We start from the raw sequence: 25,843 nt of genomic DNA, 5'->3' as shown, positions 1-25,843 counted from the left end.
TGGTATTATCGAGAAAACCTTGATCCAAGGAGATGGAGACTTGGTATTATCGAGAAAACCTTGATCCAAGGAGATGGAGACTTGGTATTATCGAGAAAACCTTGATCCAAGGAGATGGAGACTTGGTATTATCGAGAAAACCTTGATCCAAGGAGATGGAGACTTGGTATTATCGAGAAAACCTTGATCCAAGGAGATGGAGACTTGGTATTATCGAGAAAACCTTGATCCAAGGAGATGGAGACTTGGTATTATCGAGAAAACCTTGATCCAAGGAGATGGAGACTTGGTATTATCGAGAACCTTGATCCAAGGAGATGGAGACTTGGTATTATCGAGAAAACCTTGATCCAAGGAGATGGAGACTTGGTATTATCGAGAAAACCTTGATCCAAGGAGATGGAGACTTGGTATTATCGAGAAAACCTTGATCCAAGGAGATGGAGACTTGGTATTATCGAGAAAACCTTGATCCAAGGAGATGGAGACTTGGTATTATCGAGAAAACCTTGATCCAAGGAGATGGAGACTTGGTATTATCGAGAAAACCTTGATCCAAGGAGATGGAGACTTGGTATTATCGAGAAAACCTTGATCCAAGGAGATGGAGACTTGGTATTATCGAGAACCTTGATCCAAGGAGATGGAGACTTGGTATTATCGAGAAAACCTTGATCCAAGGAGATGGAGACTTGGTATTATCGAGAAAACCTTGATCCAAGGAGATGGAGACTTGGTATTATCGAGAAAACCTTGATCCAAGGAGATGGAGACTTGGTATTATCGAGAAAACCTTGATCCAAGGAGATGGAGACTTGGTATTATCGAGAAAACCTTGATCCAAGGAGATGGAGACTTGGTATTATCGAGAAAACCTTGATCCAAGGAATTGTAGTCTTTGTATTATCGAGAAAAAAAATTGGAATGCAAGTGGGAGTTCATTTTGAATGCTTACCCCCAGAGGGGGAATCCAAAAAACTTGATTCGAGGAAGTGGAGTCTTTGCATTATGGAGAAAACCTTGATCCAAGGAAGTAGAGCAGGAATATTTGGGGTGAAAGTGGGAGCCTATTTTGAATGCTTACCCCCAGAGGGGGAACCCAAAAAACCTTGATCCAAGGAGATGGAGTCTTTGTATTATCGAGAAAACCTTGATCCAAGGAGATGGAGTCTTTGTATTATCGAAAAAAAAAATTGGGGTGAAAGCGGGAGTCCATTTTGAATGCTTACCCCCAGAGGGGGGAATCCAAAAAACTTGATCCGAGATCATAAGAAAATGAAATTCAAAAAAAAAATTGGGATGGGGGTGAAAGTGGGAGGGGGAGCCTCAAAAACTTGATCCGAGGAGATGGAGACCACAAGAAAATGAAATTAAAAAAAAAATTGGGATGGGGGTGAAAGTGGGAGGGGGAACCTCAAAAACTTGATCCGAGGAGATGGAGACCACAAGAAAATGAAATTCAAAAAAAAATTGGGATGGGGGTGAAAGTGGGAGGGGGAACCTCAAAAACTTGATCCGAGGAGATGGAGACCACAAGAAAATGAAATTCAAAAAAAAATTGGGATGGGGGTGAAAGTGGGAGGGGGAACCTCAAAAACTTGATCCGAGGAGATGGAGACCACAAGAAAATGAAATTCAAAAAAAATTTCGAAAAAAATCCGAAAAAAATTCGGGGCGCGGGGGCGATCCGGACGACGCTGCAGAAGGCGCAGCAGAAGGCGCGGGCGGGCGCGAGGGCGCGTGCGCGAGGGCGCTGACGCGAGGGGCGCGGGCGGGCGCGACGGACGGGCACGAGGGGCGCGGGCGGGCGCGAGGGCCCGGCGGGCGTGGGGGGCGCGGTGGGGTCGTGGGTGGGGGGTTGAGGGTGAGGTGGTCTCGAGGGCGAGGTGGTCTCGAGGGCGAGGTCAAGGTCATTAGCATATAGGTGTGAAAGGGAGCCACTCAGGAATGGACCGCTCTGTAGAAGAAGGGACCGCTGAGCCGCCTTCATTACTACTTATATATATATATATATATATATATTATATATATATATATATATATATATATATATATATATATATATATATATATATATATATATGCATATATATATATATATATATATATATATATATATATATATATATATATATATATATATTTATTTATATTTTTATATTTTTTTTTTTTTTTTTTTTTTTTTTTTTCAACAAGTCGGCCGTCTCCCACCGAGGCAGGGTGACCCAAAAAAGAAAGAAAATCCCCAAAAAGAAAATACTTTCATCATCATTCAACACTTTCACCACACTCGCACATTATCACTGTTTTTGCAGAGGTGCTCAGAATACAACAGTCTAGAAGCATAAACATATAAAGATACACAATATATCCCTCCAAACTGCCAATATCCCAAACCCCTCCTTTAAAGTGCAGGCATTGTACTTCCCATTTCCAGGACTCAAGTCCGACTATATGAAAATAACCGGTTTCCCTGAATCCCTTCACTAAATATTACCCTGCTCACACTCCAACAGATCGTCAGGTCCCAAGTACCATTCGTCTCCATTCACTCCTATCTAACACGCTCACGCACGCTTGCTGGAAGTCCAAGCCCCTTACCCACAAAACCTCCTTTACCCCCTCTCTCCAACCCTTTCGAGGACGACCCCTACCCCGCCTTCCTTCCCCTATAGATTTATATGCTTTCCATGTCATTCTACTGTGATCCATTCTCTCTAAATGACCAAACCACCTCAACAACCCCTCTTCTGCCCTCTGACTAATACTTTTATTAACTCCACACCTTCTCCTAATTTCCACACTCCGAATTTTCTGCATAATATTTACACCACACATTGCCCTTAAACAGGACATCTCCGCTGCCTCCAACCGTCTCCTCGCTGCTGCATTTACCACCCAAGCTTCACACCCATATAAGAGTGTTGGTACTACTATACTTTCATACATTCCCTTCTTTGCCTCCATAGATAACGTTTTTTGACTCCACATATACCTCAACGCACCACTCACCTTTTTTCCCTCATCAATTCTATGATTAACCTCATCCTTCATAAATCCATCCGCCGACACGTCAACTCCCAAGTATCTGAAAACATTCACTTCTTCCATACTCCTCCTCCCCAATTTGATATCCAATTTTTCTTTATCTAAATCATTTGACACCCTCATCACCTTACTCTTTTCTATGTTCACTTTCAACTTTCTACCTTTACACACATTCCCAAACTCATCCACTAACCTTTGCAATTTTTCTTTAGAATCTCCCATAAGCACAGTATCATCAGCAAAAAGTAACTGTGTCAATTCCCATTTTGAATTTGATTCCCCATAATTTAATCCCACCCCTCTCCCAAACACCCTAGCATTTACTTCCTTTACAACCCCATCTATAAATATATTAAACAACCATGGTGACATTACACATCCCTGTCTAAGACCTACTTTTACCGGGAAGTAGTCTCCCTCTCTTCTACACACCCTAACCTGAGCCTCACTATCCTCATAAAAACTCTTTACAGCATTTAATAACTTACCACCTATTCCATATACTTGCAACATCTGCCACATTGCTCCTCTATCCACTCTATCATATGCCTTTTCTAAATCCATAAATGCAATAAAAACTTCCCTATCTTTATCTAAATACTGTTCACATATATGCTTCAATGTAAACACCTGATCTACACATCCCCTACCCACTCTAAAACCTCCTTGCTCATCCGCAATCCTACATTCTGTCTTACCTCTAATTCTTTCAATTATAACCCTACCGTACACTTTTCCTGGTATACTCAGTAAGCTTATTCCTCTATAATTTTTACAGTCTCTTTTGTCCCCTTTCCCTTTATATAAAGGGACTATACATGCTCTCTGCCAATCCCTAGGTACCTTCCCCTCTTTCATACATTTATTAAACAAAAGTACCAACCACTCCAACACTATATCCCCCCCTGCTTTTAACATTTCTGTCATGATCCCATCAGTTCCAGCTGCTTTACCCCCTTTCATTTTACGTAATGCCTCACGTACCTCCCCCACACTTACATTCTGCTCTTCTTCACTCCTAAAAGATGGTATACCTCCCTGACCAGTGCATGAAATTACTGCCTCTGTTTCTTCCTTAACATTTAAAAGTTCCTCAAAATATTCTCGCCATCTTCCCAATACCTCCATCTCCCCATCTACTAACTCCCCTACTCTGTTTTTAACTGACAAATCCATATTTTCCCTAGGCTTTCTTAACTTGTTTAACTCACTCCAAAATTTTTTCTTATTTTCATTAAAATTTCTTGACAGTGCCTCTCCCACTCTATCATCTGCTCTCCTTTTGCACTCTCTCACCACTCTCTTTACCTTTCTTTTACTCTCCATATACTCTGCTCTTCTTATAACACTTCTGCTTTGTAAAAACCTCTCATAAGCTACCTTTTTCTCTTTTATCACACCCTTTACTTCATCATTCCACCAATCACTCCTCTTTCCTCCTGCCCCCACCCTCCTATAACCACAAACTTCTGCCCCACATTCTAATACTGCATTTTTAAAACTATTCCAACCCTCTTCAACCCCCCCACTACTCATCTTTGCACTAGCCCACCTTTCTGCCAATAGTCGCTTATATCTCACCCGAACTTCCTCCTCCCTTAGTTTATACACTTTCACCTCCCTCTTACTTGTTGTTGCCACCTTCCTCTTTTCCCATCTACCTCTTACTCTAACTGTAGCTACAACTAAATAATGATCCGATATATCAGTTGCCCCTCTATAAACATGTACATCCTGGAGCCTACCCATCAACCTTTTATCCACCAATACATAATCTAATAAACTACTTTCATTACGTGCTACATCATACCTTGTATATTTATTTATCCTCTTTTTCATAAAATATGTATTACTTATTACCAAATTTCTTTCTACACATAGCTCAATTAAAGGCTCCCCATTTACATTTACCCCTGGCACCCCAAATTTACCTACTACTCCCTCCATAACATTTTTACCCACTTTAGCATTAAAATCCCCAACCACCATTACTCTCACACTTGATTCAAAACTCCCCACGCATTCACTCAACATTTCCCAAAATCTCTCTCTCTCCTCTACACTTCTCTCTTCTCCAGGTGCATACACGCTTATTATAACCCACTTTTCACATCCAATCTTTATTTTACTCCACATAATCCTTGAATTAATACATTTATAGTCCCTCTTTTCCTGCCATAGCTTATCCTTCAACATTATTGCTACTCCTTCTTTAGCTCTAACTCTATTTGAAACCCCTGACCTAATCCCATTTATTCCTCTCCACTGAAACTCTCCCACCCCCTTCAGCTTTGTTTCACTTAAAGCCAGGACATCCAGCTTCTTCTCATTCATAACATCCACAATCATCTCTTTCTTATCATCTGCACAACATCCACGCACATTCAGACTTCCCACTTTGACAATTTTCTTCTTCTTATTCTTTTTAGTAATCTTTACAGGAAAAGGGGTTACTAGCCCATTGTTCCCGGCATTTTAGTTGACTTTTACAACACGCATGGCTTACGGAGGAAAGATTCTTATTCCACTTCCCCATGGATATAAAAGGAAAATTAATAAGACCAAGAACTATTAAGATAAAATCAAAGAAAACTCAGATGAGTGTGTATAAATAAATGTGTACATGTATGTGTAGTGTGACCTAAGTGTAAGTAGAAGTAGCAAGACATGCCTGTAATCTTGCATATTTATGAGACAGACAAAAGACATCAGCAATCCTACCATCATGTAAAACAATCACAGGCTTCGTTTTACACTCACTTGGCAGGACGGTAGTACCTCCCTGGGTGGTTGCTGTCTACCAACCTACTACCAGTAAATAAGGATTTTGGTGGTGGCTGCCACAACCTGGCCAGTACGACGCCACTATATATATATATATATATATATATATATATATATATATATATATATATATATATTTATATATATATATATATATATATATATATATATATATATATATATATATATATATATATATATATATATATATATATATATGTCGTGCCGAATATGTAAAACTGGTCAATTAGCAAGAACTCATTTAAAATTAAGTCCTTTCTAAAATTTTCTCTTATACGTTTAAAGATATATTTTTTTCATTAATGTTAATGTAAATTTTGTTAATTTTGCACCAACAAAATCTTAGAAAACTTACCTAACCTTGTTATAACAAGAGCAATTTATTTTAGCCTAACCCAACTAAATATATTTTAGATTTCTTTACAGTAATTTAATACTAAACAAACACAGTGAAATATATTTTTTTCGTTAGGTTCAGAATGATTTTGGCGAAATTATTGCATACACAAATTTTCGTTTGTCCTATGTGGCAAGATGAGCGTTGCTATTTAAGCCAAGATCGCAAGTTCTGCCTATTCGGCACGACATATATATATATATATATATATATATATGCATATATATATATATATATATATATATATATACATATATATATATATATATATATATATATATATATATATATATATATATATATATATATATATATATATATATATATATATATATATATATACATCGGTTTATAAATTCTCTGTGAGAGTGTATGGGTGACGTTGCTGTCTTAATGACCCTGGTGTAGTGGATAGTCTTGAAACCTATTATACCGCAGGCGACAAGTATGCTTGAGCTGCTAAGGGAAGAGGTTGAAGAGTCTATCAAGTCAGCGTCGTGGCTGAGCAGGACTGACCAGGCTGTTGCTCTTGGCAAGCTACACACACTCGAGGCTGAGATGGGCGGCTTCGACAACCACTGGAACATCGCCTATGTGAACAAGTCCCACACCGAGGTAGGTGGTGCAGGGGACAAGAGAGAGTTCATCAAAGGACAGGTCCACAGGTCCACAGGTCCACAGGTCCACTGGTCCACTGGTTCACTGGTCCACAGGTCCACTGGTCCACAGGACAAGAGAGAGTTCATCAAAGGACAGGTCCACAGGTCCACAGGTCTACTGGTCCACTGATCCACTGGTTCACAGGTCCACTGGTCCACAGATAGACAGGTCCACTGGTCCACAGGTAGACAGGTCCACTGGTCCACTGGTCCACAGGGCTACTGGTCTACTGGTCCACTGGTCCACAGGTCCACAGGTCCACTGGTCCACAGGTCTACAGGTCCACTGGTCCACTGGTCTACAGGCCCACAGGTCCTCTGGTCCTCTGGTCCACAGGTCCACTGGTCCACTGGTCCACAGGTCCACTGGTCTACTGGTCCACTGGTCCACAGGTTCACTGATCCACTGGTCCACAGGTAGACAGGTCCACTGGTCCACAGGTAGACAGGTCCACTGGTCCACTGGTCCACAGGGCTACTGGTCTACTGGTCCACAGGTCTACAGATCCATAGGTCCACTGGTCCACTGGACCACTAGTCCACTGGTCCACAAGTCAACAGGTCCACTGGTCCACAGGTCCACAGGTCCACTGGTTCACTGGTCCACAGGTCCACTGGTCTACTGGTCCACAGGTCCACATGTCAACAGGTTCACAGGTCCACAGGTTCACTGGTCCACTGATCCACAGGTCCACAGGTCCTCTGTTCCACTGGTCCACAGGTCCACAGGTCCACAGGTCTACAGGTCCACTGATCCACAGGTCCACTGGTCCACTGGTCCACAGGTCCACTGGTCCACTGGTCCACTGGTCCAATGGTTCACTGGTCTACAGGTCCACTGGTCCACTGGTCCAGTGGTCCAGTGGTCCAGTGGTCCACAGGTCCACTGGTCCACTGGTCCACAGGTCCACATGTCTAGAGGTTCACTGGTCCACAGGTCCACAGGTCCACTGGTCCACAGGTCCACTGGTCCACTGGTCCACTGGTCCACTGGTCCACTGGTCTACAGGTCCACTGGTCCACTGGTCCACTGGTCCACTGATCCACTGGTCCACTGGTCCACTGGTTTACTGGTCCACAAGTCCACTGGTCCACTGATCCACAGGTCCACTGGTCCACTGGTCCACAGGTCCACTGGTCCACTGGTCCACTGATCCACTGATCCACTGGTCCACTGGTCCACTGGTCCACTGGTCCACAGGTCCACTGGTCCACTGGTCCACAGGTCCACTGGTCCACTGGTCCACAGGTCCACTGGTCCACTGGTCCACTGATCCACTGATCCACTGATCCACTGGTCCACTGGTCCACAGGTCCACTGGTCCACTGGTCTACTGATCCACTGGTCCACATGTCCACAGGTCCACAGGTCCACTGGTCCACTGGTCCACTGGTCCACAGGTGCACTGGTCCACAGGTGCACTGGTCCACTGGTCCACAGGTCCACTGGTCCTTGCATAAGGAGAACAACATTCTTCATCAGAATTAACAACGACAAGTTACATACCTGTCTTAGTTTGGTTGCAAATGTGAACTTTCATATGATTTATGTGTTTATAAACTTCGAACTTGGAAATACAACATAAACACAGGTAAGTAGACTAATCTTTGTACTTCAAGCCTCAACTGAGGTCCTCTTCAGCAGGTTACAATATTTATAACTGACGTAAGCATTATCTTGTAGTATCTTAGTGGAGGTAACAACCAATCTTAAAGTGCTAAATGAAGTCAGTTACTCCCACAGTAACTACAGTCATGTTTCCCACAGATAATATGATCTCTCCCACAGTAACTACAGTCATGTTTCTCACAGAAAAGGTGATCACTCCCACAGTAACTACAGTCATGTTTCTCACAGAAAAGGTGATCACTCCCACAGTAACTACAGTCATGTTTCTCACAGAAAAGGTGATCACTCCCACAGTAACTACAGTCATGTTTCTCACAGAAAAGGTGATCACTCCCACAGTAACTACAGTCATGTTTCTCACAGAAAAGGTGATCACTCCCACAGTAACTACAGTCATGTTTCTCACAGAAAAGGTGATCACTCCCACAGTAACTACAGTCATGTTTCTCACAGAAAAGGTGATCACTCCCACAGTAACTACAGTCATGTTTCTCACAGAAAAGGTGATCACTCCCACAGTAACTACAGTCATGTTTCTCACAGAAAAGGTGATCACTCCCACAGTAACTACAGTCATGTTTCTCACAGAAAAGGTGATCACTCCCACAGTAACTACAGTCATGTTTCTCACAGAAAAGGTGATCACTCCCACAGTAACTACAGTCATGTTTCTCACAGAAAAGGTGATCACTCCCACAGTAACTACAGTCATGTTTCTCACAGAAAAGGTGATCACTCCCACAGTAACTACAGTTATGTTTCTCACAGAAAAGGTGATCACTCCCACAGTAACTACAGTCATATTTCTCACAGAAAAGGTGATCACTCCCACAGTAACTACAGTCATGTCTCCGACAGAAAAGACGGTCACTCCCAAAGTAACTACAGTCATGTCTCCCACAGATAAGGTGATCACTCTCACAGTAACTACAGTCATGTCTCCCACAGTTAACGTGGTCACTCCCACAGTAAATACAGTCACGTCTCCCACAGATAAGGTGATCACTCCCACAGTAACTACAGTCATGTCTCCCACAGAAAAGATGGTCACTCCCAAAGTAACTACAGTCATGTCTCCCACAGATAAGGTGATCCCTCTCACAGTAACTACAGTCATGTTTCTCACAGAAAAGGTGATCACTCCCACAGTAACTACAGTCATGTTTCTCACAGAAAAGGTGATCACTCCCACAGTAACTACAGTCATGTTTCTCACAGAAAAGGTGATCACTCCCACAGTAACTACAGTCATGTTTCTCACAGAAAAGGTGATCACTCCCACAGTAACTACAGTCATGTTTCTCACAGAAAAGGTGATCACTCCCACAGTAACTACAGTCATGTTTCTCACAGAAAAGGTGATCACTCCCACAGTAACTACAGTCATGTTTCTCACAGAAAAGGTGATCACTCCCACAGTAACTACAGTCATGTTTCTCACAGAAAAGGTGATCACTCCCACAGTAACTACAGTCATGTTTCTCACAGAAAAGGTGATCACTCCCACAGTAACTACAGTCATGTTTCTCACAGAAAAGGTGATCACTCCCACAGTAACTACAGTCATGTTTCTCACAGAAAAGGTGATCACTCCCACAGTAACTACAGTCATATTTCTCACAGAAAAGGTGATCACTCCCACAGTAACTACAGTCATGTCTCCGACAGAAAAGACGGTCACTCCCAAAGTAACTACAGTCATGTCTCCCACAGATAAGGTGATCACTCTCACAGTAACTACAGTCATGTCTCCCACAGTTAACGTGGTCACTCCCACAGTAAATACAGTCACGTCTCCCACAGATAAGGTGATCACTCCCACAGTAACTACAGTCATGTCTCCCACAGAAAAGATGGTCACTCCCAAAGTAACTACAGTCATGTCTCCCACAGATAAGGTGATCCCTCTCACAGTAACTACAGTCATGTCTCCCACAGATAACGTGGTCACTCCCACAGTAACTGCAGTAATGTTTTTCACAGATAAGGTGATCACTCCCACACCAACTACAGTCATGTCTCCCACAGATAATGTGATCGCTCCCACAGTAACTGCAGTCATGTCTCCCACAGATAAGGTGTTCACTCCCACAGTAACTACAGTCATGCGTCCCACAGATAATGTGATCACTCCCACAGTAAGTACAGTCATGTCTCCCACAGATAAGGTGGTCACTCCCACAGTAACTACAGTCATGTCTTTCACAGACAAGGTGATCACTCCCACACTAACTACAGTCATGTCTTTCACAGATAAGGTGATCACTCCCACAGTAACTACAGTCATGTCTCCCACAGATAAAGTGGTCACTCCCACAGTAACTGCAGTCATGTCTCCCACAAATAAGGTGATCACTCCCTCAGTAACTACAGTCATGTCTCCCACAGTTAATTTGATCACTCCCAAAGTAAGTACAGTCATGTCTCCCACAGAAAACGTGGTCACTCCCACAGTAACTACAGTCACGTCTCCCGCAGATAAGGTGATCACTCCCACACTAACTACAGTCATGTCTCCCACAGATCATTTGATCACTCCCACAGTAACCACAGTCATGTCTCCCACAGATAACGTGGTCACTCCCACAGTAACTGCAGTAATGTTTTTCACAGATAAGGTGATCACTCCCACAGTAACTACAGTCATGTTTCTCACAGAAAAGGTGATCACTCCCACAGTAACTACAGTCATGTTTCTCACAGAAAAGGTGATCACTCCCACAGTAACTACAGTCATGTTTCTCACAGAAAAGGTGATCACTCCCTCAAAAACTGCAGTCATGTCTCCCACAGATAAGGTGTTCACTCCCACAGTAACTACAGACATGCCTCCCACAGATAATGTGATCACTCCCACAGTAAGTACAGTCATGTCTCCCACAGATAAGGTGGTCACTCCCACAGTAACTACAGTCATGTCTTTCACAGACAAGGTGATCACTCCCACAGTAACTACAGTCATGTCTTTCACAGATAAGGTGATCACTCCCACAGTAACTACAGTCATGTCTCCCACAGATAAAGTGGTCACTCCCACAGTAACTGCAGTCATGTCTCCCACAAATAAGGTGATCACTCCCTCAGTAACTACAGTCATGTCTCCCACAGTTAATTTGATCACTCCCAAAGTAAGTACAGTCATGTCTCCCACAGAAAACGTGGTCACTCCCACAGTAACTACAGTCACGTCTCCAGCAGATAAGGTGATCACTCCCACACTAACTACAGTCATGTCTCCCACAGATCATTTGATCACTCCCACAGTAACTACAGTCATGTCTCTCACAGATAAGGTGATCACTCCCACGGTAACAACAGTCATGTCTCCCACAGATAAGGTTATCATTGCCAAGGTTACTACAGTCATGTCTCCCACAGATAATGTGATCGCTCCCAGAGTAACTACAGTCATGTCTCCCACAAATAATGTGATCACTTCCACAGTAAGTACAGTCATGTCTCCCACAGAAAAGGTAATCAATCCCACAGTAACTACAGTCATGTCTCCCACAGAAAAGGTGCTCACTCCCACAGTAACTACAGTCATGTCACCCACAGATAAGGTGATCACTCCCACACTAACTACAGTCATGTCTCCCACAGATAAGGCGATCACTCCCACAGTAACTACAGTCATGTCTCCCACAGATAAGGTGATCACTCCCACAGTAAGTACAGTCATGTCTCCCACAGATAAGTTGGTCACTCCCGCAGTAACTACAGTCATGTCTCCCACAGATAAGGAGATCACTCCCACAGTAACTACAGGCATGTCTCCCATAGATAAGTTGATCATTCCCACACTAACTACAGTCATGTCTCCCACAGATAAGGTGATCACTCCCACAGTAACTACAGTCATGTCTCACATAGATAAGTTGGTCACTCCCGCAGTAACTACAGTCATGTCTCCCACAGATAAGGTGATCACTCCCACGGTAACAACAGTCATGTCTCCCAAAGATAAAGTGATCACTCCCACGGTAACTACAGTCATTTCTCCCACAGATAAGGTGATCATTCCCAAGGTAGCTACAGTCATGTCTCCCATAGATAAGGTGATCACTCCCACGGTAACTACAGTGATGTCTCCCACAGATAATTTGGTCACCTCCCACAGTAACTACAGTCATGTCTCCCACAGATAAGGTGATCACTCCCACAGTAACTACAGTCATGTCTCCCACAGATAAGGTGATCACTCCCACAGTAACTACAGTCATGTCTCCCACAGATAAGGTTTCAGGAAGACTTCAGCTTCCTGGAGGCGGTCCAGGAGCTATACCGAGTCTTCAGGAGAGAACTCTACCGTCTCTATCACATACCCATTGAGAGAGGAGCTTTCATGTAAGTCACTCTCCTTGGATCAAACCTGATTATCTCTTATTCTCCAGGCGCTTTTATAATAATAATAATAATAATAATAATAATAATAATAATAATAATAATAATAATAATAATAATAATAATAATAATGTCATCAGACGACCGTGATAAAGAGAGTTTTGGTTGGGTGTTACAGCTGGACCTTCACAGTGCAGCCGTATGTTGTGAACGCCTTCCATATGCAGTCCACCAATATCATCGGTGAGTCCATACGCAGTTTTACGGGTAGGAATGACACACGCAGCTGGGGGGAGGAGGGTGGACAACAATGGGGCTTGTCATAGTGAGTTGCGTGGAGTGGCCAGGGACCGTGGTTCGACCTGGCTGCCTCTGATAGACAAGTACACTCTACCTGGCTGCCTCTGATAGACAAGTACACTCTACCTGGCTGTCTCTGATAGACAAGTACACTCTACCTGGCTGCCTCTGATAGACAAGTACACTCTACCTGGCTGCCTCTGATAGACAAGTACACTCTACCTGGCTGCCTCTGATAGACAAGTACACTCTACCTGGCTGCCTCTGATAGACAAGTACACTCTACCTGGCTGTCTCTGATAGACAAGTACACTCTACCTGGCTGCCTCTGATAGACAAGTACACTCTACCTGGCTGCCTCTGATAGACAAGTACACTCTACCTGGCTGTCTCTGATAGACAAGTACACTCTACCTGGCTGCCTTTGATAGACAAGTACACTCTACCTGGCTGCCTCTGATAGACAAGTACACTCTACCTGGCTGCCTCTGATAGACAAGTACACTCTACCTGGCTGCCTCTGATAGACAAGTACACTCTACCTGGCTGCCTCTGATAGACAAGTACACTCTACCTGGCTGTCTCTGATAGACAAGTACACTCTACCTGGCTGTCTCTGATAGACAAGTACACTCTACCTGGCTGCCTCTGATAGACAAGTACACTCTACCTGGCTGCCTCTGATAGACAAGTACACTCTACCTGGCTGTCTCTGATAGACAAGTACACTCTACCTGGGTGTCTCTGATAGACAAGTACACTCTACCTGGCTGTCTCTGATAGACAAGTACACTCTACCTGGCTGTCTCTTATAGACAAGTACACTCTACCTGGCTGCCTCTGATAGACAAGTACACTCTACCTGGCTGTCTCTGATAGACAAGTACACTCTACCTGGCTGCCTCTGATAGACAAGTACACTCTACCTGGCTGCCTCTGATAGACAAGTACACTCTACCTGGCTGTCTCTGATAGACAAGTACACTCTACCTGGCTGTCTCTGATAGACAAGTACACTCTACCTGGCTGTCTCTGATAGACAAGTACACTCTACCTGGCTGTCTCTGATAGACAAGTACACTCTACCTGGCTGCCTCTGATAGACAAGTACACTCTACCTGGCTGTCTCTGATAGACAAGTACACTCTACCTGGCTGCCTCTGATAGACAAGTACACTCTACCTGGCTGCCTCTGATAGACAAGTACACTCTACCTGGCTGCCTCTGATAGACAAGTACACTCTACCTGGCTGCCTCTGATAGACAAGTACACTCTACCTGGCTGTCTCTGATAGACAAGTACACTCTACCTGGCTGCCTCTGATAGACAAGTACACTCTACCTGGCTGCCTCTGATAGACAAGTACACTCTACCTGGCTGCCTCTGATAGACAAGTACACTCTACCTGGCTGCCTCTGATAGACAAGTACACTCTACCTGGCTGTCTCTGATAGACAAGTACACTCTACCTGGCTGTCTCTGATAGACAAGTACACTCTACCTGGCTGTCTCTGATAGACAAGTACACTCTACCTGGCTGTCTCTGATAGACAAGTACACTCTACCTGGCTGCCTCTGATAGACAAGTACACTCTACCTGGCTGCCTCTGATAGACAAGTACACTCTACCTGGCTGCCTCTGATAGACAAGTACACTCTACCTGGCTGCCTCTGATAGACAAGTACACTCTACCTGGCTGTCTCTGATAGACAAGTACACTCTACCTGGCTGTCTCTGATAGACAAGTACACTCTACCTGGCTGTCTCTGATAGACAAGTACACTCTACCTGGCTGCCTCTGATAGACAAGTACACTCTACCTGGCTGCCTCTGATAGACAAGTACACTCTACCTGGCTGTCTCTGATAGACAAGTACACTCTACCTGGCTGTCTCTGATAGACAAGTACACTCTACCTGGCTGTCTCTGATAGACAAGTACACTCTACCTGGCTGTCTCTGATAGACAAGTACACTCTACCTGGCTGTCTCTGATAGACAAGTACACTCTACCTGGCTGTCTCTGATAGACAAGTACACTCTACCTGGCTGTCTCTGATAGACAAGTACACTCTACCTGGCTGCCTCTGATAGACAAGTACACTCTACCTGGCTTATGTGTAACATTATTGATGATGCATGTTGAATATTATAAAAGTTGTGTTGCAGCAACACAGCAGCTACACGGTGCTATGTTGTGTGGCAGCAACACAGCAGCTACACGGTGCTATGTTGTGTTGCAGCAACACAACAGCAACACGGTGCTATGTTGTGCTGCATCAACACGGCAGCTACACGGTGCTATGTTGTGTTGCAGCAACACAGCAGCTACACGGTGCTATGTTGTGTTGCAGCAACACAGCAGCTACACGGTGCTATGTTGTGTTGCAGCAACACAGCAGCTACACGGTGCTATGTTGTGTGGCAGCAACACAGCAGCTACACGGTGCTATGTTGTGTGGCAGCAACACAACAGCTTCACGGTGCTATGTTGTGTGGCAGCAACACGGCAGCTACACAGTGCTATGTTGTGTTGCAGCAACACAGCAGCTACACGGTGCTATGTTGTGTGGCAGCAACACAACAGCAACACGGTGCTATGTTGTGTGGCAGCAACACAACAGCAACACGGTGTTTTGTTGTGCTGCATCAACACGGCGGCTACACGATGCTATGTTGTGTTGCATCAACACAACAGCTTCACGGTGCTATGTTGTGTTGCAGCAACACAGCAGCTACACGGTGCTATGTTGTGTTGCAGCAACACAGCAGCTACACGGTGCTATGTTGTGTTGCAGCAACACAGCAGCTACACGGTGCTATGTTGTGTTGCAGCAACACAGCAGCTACACGGTGCTATGTTGTGTTGCAGCAACACAACAGCAACACGGTGCTATGTTGTGCTGCATCAACACGGCAGCTACACTGTGCTATGTTGTGTTGCAGCAACATAACAGCTACACTGTGCTATATTGTGTTGCAGCAACACAGCAGCTACACGGTGCTATGTTGTGTTGCAGCAACACAGCAGCTACACGGTGCTATGTTGTGTTGCAGCAACACAACAGCTACACGGTGCTATGTTGTGTTGCAGCAACACAGCAGCTACACGGTGCTATGTTGTGTTGCATCAACACAATAGCTACACGGTGCTATGTTGTGTTGCATCAACACAGCAGCAACACGGTGCTATGTTGTGTTGCATCAACACGGCAGCTACACGGTGCTATGTTGTGTTGCAGCAACACAGCAGCTACACGATGCTATGTTGTGTTGCAGCAACACAGCAGCTACACGGTGCTATGTTGTGTTGCAGCAACAGCAGCTACACGGTGCTATGTTGTGTTGCAGCAACACGGCAGCTACACGGTGCTATGTTGTGTTGCAGCAACAGCAGCTACACGGTGCTATGTTGTGTTGCAGCAACACAGCAGCTACACGGTGCTATGTTGTATTGCAGCAACACATCCAGTGTGATCACTAAATTCACTTAATATAATTTAATTAATTTGAAGTCAAATTCATTTTTTTCTGTGTCTAAATATTGTAATGATATGGACGTGAGGACTGATTACCTGAACCTTGACTGACTGACTGTACTCTAACCTTTGTTTTATCTTTCAGTGCTTCCTGAAGCTTTCTTCCAGCCTCCCTTTTACCGTGCTGACAGCCCTGAGTACCTCAACTATGGCTCTGCTGCTAACTCCATGGCTCATGAGATCTTCCATGGACTTGACTTTACTGGTGAGGCTCTCACACTCTCTTTATCTCACTTACACTCACATCTGACGACACTAAAGGACAGGAGGGTTAGGGGAGACATGATAACGATATGCAAAATACTGTCATGAATTAGCAAGGTGGACACAGACAAGATGTTTCAGAGATGGGACACAGACACAAGGGGTCATAACTGGAAGTTGAAGACTCAGGTATGTCAAAGGGATGTTAGGAAGTATTTCTTTAGTCACTGAGTTATCAGGAAGTGGAATAGTCTGGCAAGTGACGTAGTGGAGGCAGGAACCATATATAGTTTTAAGACGACATGATAAAGCTCGTGGGGGAGGGAGAGAGAGGACCTAGTAGCGATCAGTAAAGAAGTGGAGCCAGGAGCTATAACTCGAACCCTTCAACAACAATAGTTGAGCATAAATAGGTGAGTACACAGACAGACAGACACATACACACACACACACACACACACACACACACACACACACACACACACACACACACACACACACACACACACACACACACACACACACACCTGGAAAGGAACAAGATTATAAATGAAAACCAGCATGGGTTCATGGAAGGCAAATCCTGTATCACAAACCTCCTGGAGTTTTATGACAAGGTAACAGAAGTAAGACACGAGAGAGAGGGGTGGGTAGATTGCGTTTTCCTGGACTGCAGGAAGGCCTTTGACACAGTTCCCCACAAGAGATTAGTGCGGAAGCTGGAGGATCAGGCGCATGTAAAAGGGAGGGCACTGCAATGGATAAGGGAATACCTGACAGGGAGGCAGCAACGAGTCATGGTACGTGAAGAGGTATCACAGTGGGCGCCTGTTATGAGCGGGGTCCCACAGGGGTCAGTTCTAGGCCCAGTGATATTTCTGATATATGTGAACGACATGATGGAAGGAATAGACTCTGAAGTGTCCCTGTTCGCAGATGATGTGAAGTTGATGAGAAGAATTAAATCGGACGAGGATGAGGCAGGACTGCAAAGAGACCTGGACAGGCTGGACATGTGGTCCAGTAACTGGCTTCTCGAATTCAATCCAGCCAAATGCAAAGTCATGAAGATTGGGGAGGGGCAAAGAAGACCGCAGACAGAGTATAGGTTAGGTGGACAAAGACTACAGACCTCACTCAGAGAGAAAGACCTTGGGGTGACCATAACACCGAGCACATCACCGGAGGCACACATCAACTAAATAACCGCTGCAGCATACGGGCACCTGGCAAACCTGAGAATAGAGTTCCGATACCTTAATAAGGAATCGTTCAAGACACTGTACACTGTGTATGTTAGGCCCATACTGGAGTATGCAGCACCAGTCTGGAACCCACACCTGGTCAAGCACGTCAAGAAGTTAGAGAAAGTACAAAGGTTTGCAACAAGGCTAGTCCCAGAGCTCAAGGGAATGTCGTACGAGGAAAGGTTAAGGGAAATCGGACTGACGACACTGGAGGACAGGAGGGTCATGGGAGACATGATAACGACATACAAGATACTGCGGGGAATAGACAAGGTGGACAGATATAGGATGTTCTAGAGAGGGGACACAGGGACAAGGGGTCACAACTGGAAGCTGAAGACTCAGACGAGTCACAGGGACGTTAGGAAGTATTTCTTCAGTCATAGAGTTGTCAGCAAGTGGAATAGCCTAGCAAGTGAAGTAGTAGAGGCAGGAACCATACATAGTTTTAAGAAGAGGTATGACAAAGCTCAGGAAGCAGAGAGAGAGAGGACCCAGTAGCGATCAGTGAAGAGGCGGGGCCAGGAGCTGAGTCTCGACCCCTGCAACCACAATTAGGTGAGTACAATTAAGTGAGTACACAGAGGGCCAGGAGCTGAGTCTCGACCGTTGCAACCACAAATAGGTGAGCATACACATGAGGCATTAAACTGCAGACCAGTGGCACTGATTTGTACAGTATGCAAAGTCATGGAGGAGATTATCAGAAAGTGAGTGATGCAGCACCTAGAAAGGTACAAGCTTATACACGACAGCCAGAACGCTTTCAGGGAAGGGTAATCATGTGTCACAAACCTACTGGAGTTTTATGACAAGGTAACAGAAGTAAGACACGAGAAAGAGGGGTGGGTAGATTGCATTTTCTTGAACTACAAGAAGGCTTTCGACACAGTTCCTCACAAGAGATTAGTGCAAGACCTGGAGGACCAGGAAAGTATAACAGGGAAGGCACTGTAATGGATCAGAGAATGCCTAACTGGAAGGCATCAGTGAGTCATGGTACGTGACGAGGAGTCAGAGTGGGCGCCTGTGACGAGCGGGATTCCACAAGGGTCAGTCCAAGGACCGGTGCTGTTTCTAGTATATGTGAATGACATGACGGAGAGGATAGACTCAGAAATGTCCTTGTTTGCAGATGATGTGAAGTTAATGAGGAGAATTAAATCCGATGAAGATCAGATAGAGCTACAAAGGGCTCTGGACAGGCTTCAGGCGTGGTCCAGCAACTGGCTCCTGGAATTTAACCCCACCAAATGCAAAGTCATGAAGATCGGGGAAGGGCAAAGAAGAACGCGGGCCAAAGGCTGCAAACCTCACTCAAGAAAAAGGATCTTGGGGTGAGTATAATTCCGAGCAAATCTCTTGAGGTACACATCAACCAGATAATTACTGCAGCATATGGGCGCCTATCAAACCTGAGAATAGCGTTCCGATACCTCAGTAAGAAATCATTGAAGACTCTGTTCACCGTGTACATTAGACCAACATTGGAGAATGCAACACCAGTTTGGAGCCAACACCTGGGCAAGCATGTCAAGAAATTAGAGAAAGTGCAAAGGTTTGCAACAAGACTAGTCCCGGAGCTAAGGGGAATATCCTACGAAAGAAAGATTAAGGGAAATCGACCTGACGACACTGGAGGACAGGAGGGATGAGGGAACATGATAACGACATATAAAATACTGCGGGGAATTGACGAAGTGGACAAAGACAGGATGTTCCAGACACAGCAACAAGACATCACAATTGGAAGTTAAAGATTCAGATGAGTCAGAGGGATGTTAAGAAGTATTTCTTCAACCATAGAGTTTGTAGATGAATGGTTCAGAGAACCGACATGTTGATAAATTAGACACATGTGCAACTCTTGGGTATCTTTATTGAGGAAACGTTTCGCCACACAGTGGCTTCATCAGTCCATACAAAGGAGAATCTTGAAGAACAGGAGGAGAATGAGGTAATCAGTCCCTCAACCTTGAGTCGATGTGCAACTTCTTGGGATCTTAATACTTGGGAATTCTTCGCTTGCCTAATTCTTGGGCACGACCTATTTCCACATTGAACAAATGTGACACCACCTATGACTGCTCCACCTCTCCTACCAACGGTTTATAAGCTCCTTCTCCGCACGTATGCCGTATTCTATTCAAGATTGATGGACTGACCACATCGACTCAAGGTTGAGGGACTGATTGCCTCATTCTCCTCCTGTTCTTCAAGTTTCTCCTTTGTATGGACTGATGAAGCCACTGTGTGGCGAAACGTTTCGAAATAAATATACCTAACTGTTGCATATGTGTCTTACCTAACAAAGATACCCAAGAGTTGCACATGTGTCTAATTTATCAACCAAAGAGTTGTCAGGATGGATCACAAAGATGGGACACAGCAACAAGGGTATAAACGGGAATAAATAGCGTTCTAAATAATATCTAACCAAGACAGGACTCGCAGCACTGGGCTCAAGTTGGATAAAATATAAATTTAGAAAGAATATAAGAAAACACTGGTTTGGTAATAGAGTTGTGGATGAGTGGAACAAACTCCCGAGTAGCGTAATTAAAGCTAAAGCGTTGTGTAGCTTTAAAAATAGGTAAGACAAATACATGAGTGGGTGTGAGCTGGACTTAACTGGCCTAGGCCAGTAGGACTTGCCTAGCACGGGCCAGTAGGCTCACTGCAGTGCCCCTTTTTTATGTTCTTACATTTAAGGGTTAAATATTCTTGGATAGTGGTTCCCATCCAGGTACCACCTTAACAACCCTTTTTTTGTTGTTGGATATATAGCAACCAACCTCCATCCTTGTCCCCCAGGGAGATCAAAATCTTCTCCTCCTCCCCCAGGTATGGTAAACCTCTCCTCCTCCTCCTCCTCCCCCAGGAATGATAAACCTCTCCTCCTCCTCCTCGTCCTCCTCCTCCTCCCCCAGGGATGGTAAACTTCTCCTTTTCCTCCCCCAGGAGTGCTGTACGACGCCCGGGGTCACCTAACAAGGCCCTTCAGTGATGCTGTGAAGCAGCATCTTAACCAGACAGTACAGTGCTACCACAACCTCCTCTCCAGCAACTTCTATGAGGAGGTTCTTATTGAGGACACCAACATAGCTATGGAGGTGAGAAGAAGGTCAGGGAGCTCTCCTGACACTGTGTGAAGATCAGGGAGCTCTCCTGACACTGTGTGAACGTCAGGGAGCTCTTCTGACACTGTGTGAACGTCAGGGAGCTCTTCTGACACTGTGTGAACGTCAGGGAGCTCTTCTGACACTGTGTGAAGGTCAGGGAGCTCTCCTGACACTGTGTGAAGATCAGGGAGCTCTCCTGACACTGTGTGAACGTCAGGGAGCTCTTCTGACACTGTGTGAACGTCAGGGAGCTCTTCTGACACTGTGTGAACGTCAGGGAGCTCTTCTGACACTGTGTGAAGGTCAGGGAGCTCTCCTGACACTGTGTGGAGGTCAGGGAGCTCTTCTGACACTGTGTGAAGGTCAGGGAGCTCTCCTGACACTGTGTGAAGGTTAGGGGGCTCTCCTGACACTGTGTGAAGGTCAGGGAGCTCTTCTGACACTGTGTGAATGTCAGGGAGCTCTCCTGACACTGTGTGAAGGTCAGGGAGCTCTTCTGACACTGTGTGAAGGTCAGGGAGCTCTCCTGACACTGTGTGAAGGTCAGGGAGCACTCCTGACACTGTGTGAAGGTCAGGGGGCTCTTCTGACACTGTGTGAAGGTCAGGGAGCTCTCCTGACACTGTGTGAAGGTCAGGGAGCTCTCCTGACACTGTGTGAAGGTCAGGGAGCTCTTCTGACACTGCGTGAAAGTCAGGGAGCTCTCCTGACACTGTGTGAAGGTCAGGGGGCTCTTCTGACACTGTGTGAAGGTCAGGGAGCTCTCCTGACACTGTGTAAAGGTCAGGGAGCTCTTCTCACACTATGTGAAGGTCAGGGAGCTCTCCTGACACTGTGTGAAGGTCAGGGAGCTCTCCTGACACTGTGTGAAGGTCAGGGAGCTCTCCTGACACTGTGTGAAGGTCAGGGAGCTCTTCTCAGACTATTTGAAGGTCAGGGAGCTCTACTGACACTGTGTGAAGGTCAGGGAGCTCTCCTGACACTGTGTGAAGGTCAGGGAGCTCTCCTGACACTGTGTGAAGGTCAGGGAGCTCTTCTAACACTGTGTGAAGGTCAGAGAGCTCTCCTGACACTGTGTGAAGGTCAGAGAGCTCTCCTGACACTGTGTGAAGGTCAGGGAGCTCTTATGACACTGTGTGACGGTCAGGGAGCTCTTCTGACACTGTGTGAAGGTCAGGGAGCTCTCCTGACACTGTGTGAAGGTCAGGGAGCTCTCCTGACACTGTGTGAAGGTCAGGGAGCTCTCCTGACACTGTGAAGGTCAGGGAGCTCTCCTGACACTGTGTGAAGGTCAGGGAGCTCTTATGACACTGTGTGAAGGTCAGGGAGCTCTCCTGACACTGTGTGAAGGTCAGGGAGCTCTCCTGACACTGTGAAGGTCAGGGAGCTCTCCTGACACTGTGTGAAGGTCAGGAAGCTCTTATGACACTGTGTGAAGGTCAGGGAGCTCTTCTGACACTGTGTGAAGGCCAGGGAGCTCTCCTGACACTGTGTGAAGGTCAGGGAGCTCTCCTGACACTGTGTGAAGGTCAGGGAGCTCTCCTGACACTGTGAAGGTCAGGGATCTCTTCTGACACTCTGAAGGTCAGGGATCTCTTCTGATACTGTGAAGGGCAGGTAGCTCTTCTGACACTATGTGAAGGGCAGGTAGCTCTTCTGACACTATGTGAAGGGCAGGTAGCTCTTCTGACACTATGTGAAGGGCAGGTAGCTCTTCTGACACTATGTGAAGGGCAGGTAGCTCTTCTGACACTATGTGAAGGGCAGGTAGCTCTTCTGACACTATGTGAAGAGCAAGTAGCTCTTCTGACACTATGTGAAGGGAACACGTTCGTAGAAGAACCGTATTTTCCAGCACATAAGATGCGCCTTTTCTCCCCACATAAAATTCTAGGAAAATCATCCCAGGTCTTATATGCTGAAGATCAGGGTCAAGGGTTGGCTTTGTGTTACACTTTAGCAGTTGTTTACTAATGTTACATTACTACTGCTTGCAAACATCGTTTTATTTGTCATATATGCTCGTGCGCCTTATATGGCGGAAAATACGGTAGGTAGCCTTATCGACAATCACAAGCAAGTGCTTAACTGCCTTTGGTAGTGAGAAATTGAGCAGAGAGAATAACAATATATCCAACCCACCCATCCCGTGTGATAGTGCAGGAGAGGCCCCGCTTATACAGTGGGTTAGGTACTGCTGTAAAGTGAAGTGCTGTAAAACGAAGAATTGTATATTGAAGTGCTGTAAGGTGAAACACTCTAAAGTGAAACACTGTAAAGCAAAATGTTGTAAAGTTCTTTAAAGCAAAGTTCTGTAAAGCAAGGCACTGTAAATCAAAGTGCTGTAAAGCAAGGCACTGTAAAGCAAAGTGCTTTAAATTGAGACACTGTAAATCAAAGTGCTGTAAAGCAAGGCACTGTAAAGCAAAGTGCTGTGAAGTGAGGCACTGTAAATCAAAGTGCTGTAAAGCAAGGCACTGTAAATCAAAGTGCTGTAAAGCAAGGCACTGTAAAGCAAAGTGCTGTAAATCAAAGGGCTGTAAAGCGAGGCACTGTGAAGCAAAGTGCTTTAAAGTGAGACACTGTAACTCAAAGTGCTGTAAAGCAAGGCACTGTAAAGCAAAAGTGCTGTAAAGTGGGGTCCTCCTATATACTTGAAGATCAACTTACGACCTTTCACATACATGCAAATTTTTTTACACGTTTTCTTTTATTTCTTTTTGCCAGCAGAGACTAGAAGTAACTCATTCTAGTAGTTTGTCTGATATTACAGCCAAGGGTTTAAAAACCTAACAAGTTGATAAATGAGACCGTTGTGCAACATCTGGGCATCCTTATTCTGGCAATATTTTGCCAGCCAATGGCTTCTTCAGTCCAGTGTAGAGAACGGTCGAAGGCAGCAAGGGACTATCTCCCTTAAGGTCTACTATACTAATAGCAGGAGTGTAAGAAATAAGATAGATGAGCTAATATTAATTGCAAGTGCAGGAAACATAGATATCATTGCTATAACTGAGACCTAGCTCAATCTGAAAGATAGAGAGATGCCTTCTGAATGTCACATACAAGGCTGTAAATTATTCCACACTGACAGGGTCAACAGGAAGGGTGGTGGAGTAGCGATGTAGTCAGAGACAATTTAAATTGTTGTGTTAGACAAGATATAAAATTAGAAGCATCAGCCACTGAATCTGTTTGGTTACAGCTTCTCGAGGGCCGAGAAAAACTAATTTTTGGTGTGATTTACAGGGCCCCAAATTTTGATAGGGAGTGCCGTAAACTTCTAAGGGATGAAATTCGTAAGGCATCTACATACGAAAATGTTGTGATAATGGGAGATTTCAACTACAGACATATTGACTGGATCAATTTGACAGGAAATTTAGAGTCAAGTGACTTTCTTGATATGATTCAGGATTGTTTTTTAAAACAGTTTGTTACAGAGCCAACTAGAGGAAATAACCTGCTTGACTTGGTTCTTGCCAGCAGGGAAATGCTGATTAATAATCTTGAGGTTAATGATGAGCTTGGGGAAAGTGATCACAAATCACTCAGTTTTAATATATCATGGAATTCCCCTAATAATGGCAATCAAGTCTCTTTCCCTGACTTCCGCTTGGCTGATTTCATAGGACTGAAAAATTACTTGGGTGGACTGAACTGGAATGACCAGACTATGGGTCAGGTAGGTGGTGATGATTGCCGATATGACGTTTTCCAGGGCATAGTTCTAGCTGCTCAGACAACTTATGTTCCAAATAAGGAAATCAGATCAAGCAAAAATTATCCTAAATGGATGAACATTAGATTAAAACATCTCAGTGGTCAAAAGAGGCATATATAGACAAATCAAAAGAAGAGAGGTGCAATTAAGAAATCAATATATTCAGTTAAAGAGAGAAATAAAAAAGGGAATAAGAAAAGCAAAAAAGGGATTATGAGGTTAAATTTGCAAGAGAATCGAAGACTAACCCAAAACGAGTCTTTCAGGTATACAGAAGTAAGACTCACGAAATCGTAATGACACGATTGCAAACAAACCATACCACGGGCGGAATTTGAACCCGCGGTCAGAGAGTCTCAAAACTCCAGACCGTCGCGTTAGCCACTGGACCAGCTAGCCACAATAAGATTCGTCCAACTAGGTATATTTCTACACCATAGGAAGGTTAGCATAGGCACCACTGTGACCACAAATGCAAGTTTTTACAGACAAATCTCCAGCTAGCTAACCTTCCTATGGTGTAGAAATATACCTAGTTGGACGAATATTATTGTGGCTAGCTGGTCCAGTGGCTAAAGCAACGGTCTGGAGTTTTGAGACTCTGACCGCGGGTTCAAATCCCGCCCGTGGAATGGTTTATACAGAAGTAAGATCATGGACAAGATAGGCCCACTCAAAAGTTACTGGGGTCAGCTCACAGACAGTGATAAGGAAATGTGTAGAATTTTTAACATATACTTCCTCTCAGTTTTTACTCAGGAAGATACTAGCGATATTCCAGAAATAATAAATTATGTAGAACAGGATGATAATAAACTATGCA

At 44.7% G+C, this 25,843-nt stretch overlaps 1 protein-coding gene across 1 annotated transcript in view; it reads left to right on the top strand.

Annotated features, from left to right (window-relative positions):
• The window catches only part of LOC128699876 (neprilysin-2), a 114,576-nt gene that overhangs the window by 48,297 nt on the left and 40,436 nt on the right, over window positions 1–25,843 (top strand). The window contains exons 4-8 of the mRNA XM_070080311.1: window positions 6,689–6,865; window positions 12,774–12,886; window positions 13,062–13,126; window positions 16,809–16,928; window positions 21,136–21,287. Coding sequence (XP_069936412.1) covers window positions 6,689–6,865; window positions 12,774–12,886; window positions 13,062–13,126; window positions 16,809–16,928; window positions 21,136–21,287 — 627 coding nt within the window. The remainder of the gene's footprint in view (window positions 1–6,688; window positions 6,866–12,773; window positions 12,887–13,061; window positions 13,127–16,808; window positions 16,929–21,135; window positions 21,288–25,843) is intronic.

Source organism: Cherax quadricarinatus, unplaced genomic scaffold, assembly GCF_038502225.1.
Source record: "Cherax quadricarinatus isolate ZL_2023a unplaced genomic scaffold, ASM3850222v1 Contig307, whole genome shotgun sequence".
NCBI lineage: Eukaryota > Metazoa > Arthropoda > Malacostraca > Decapoda > Parastacidae > Cherax > Cherax quadricarinatus.
This window is presented reverse-complemented; position numbering and strand designations above follow the sequence as displayed.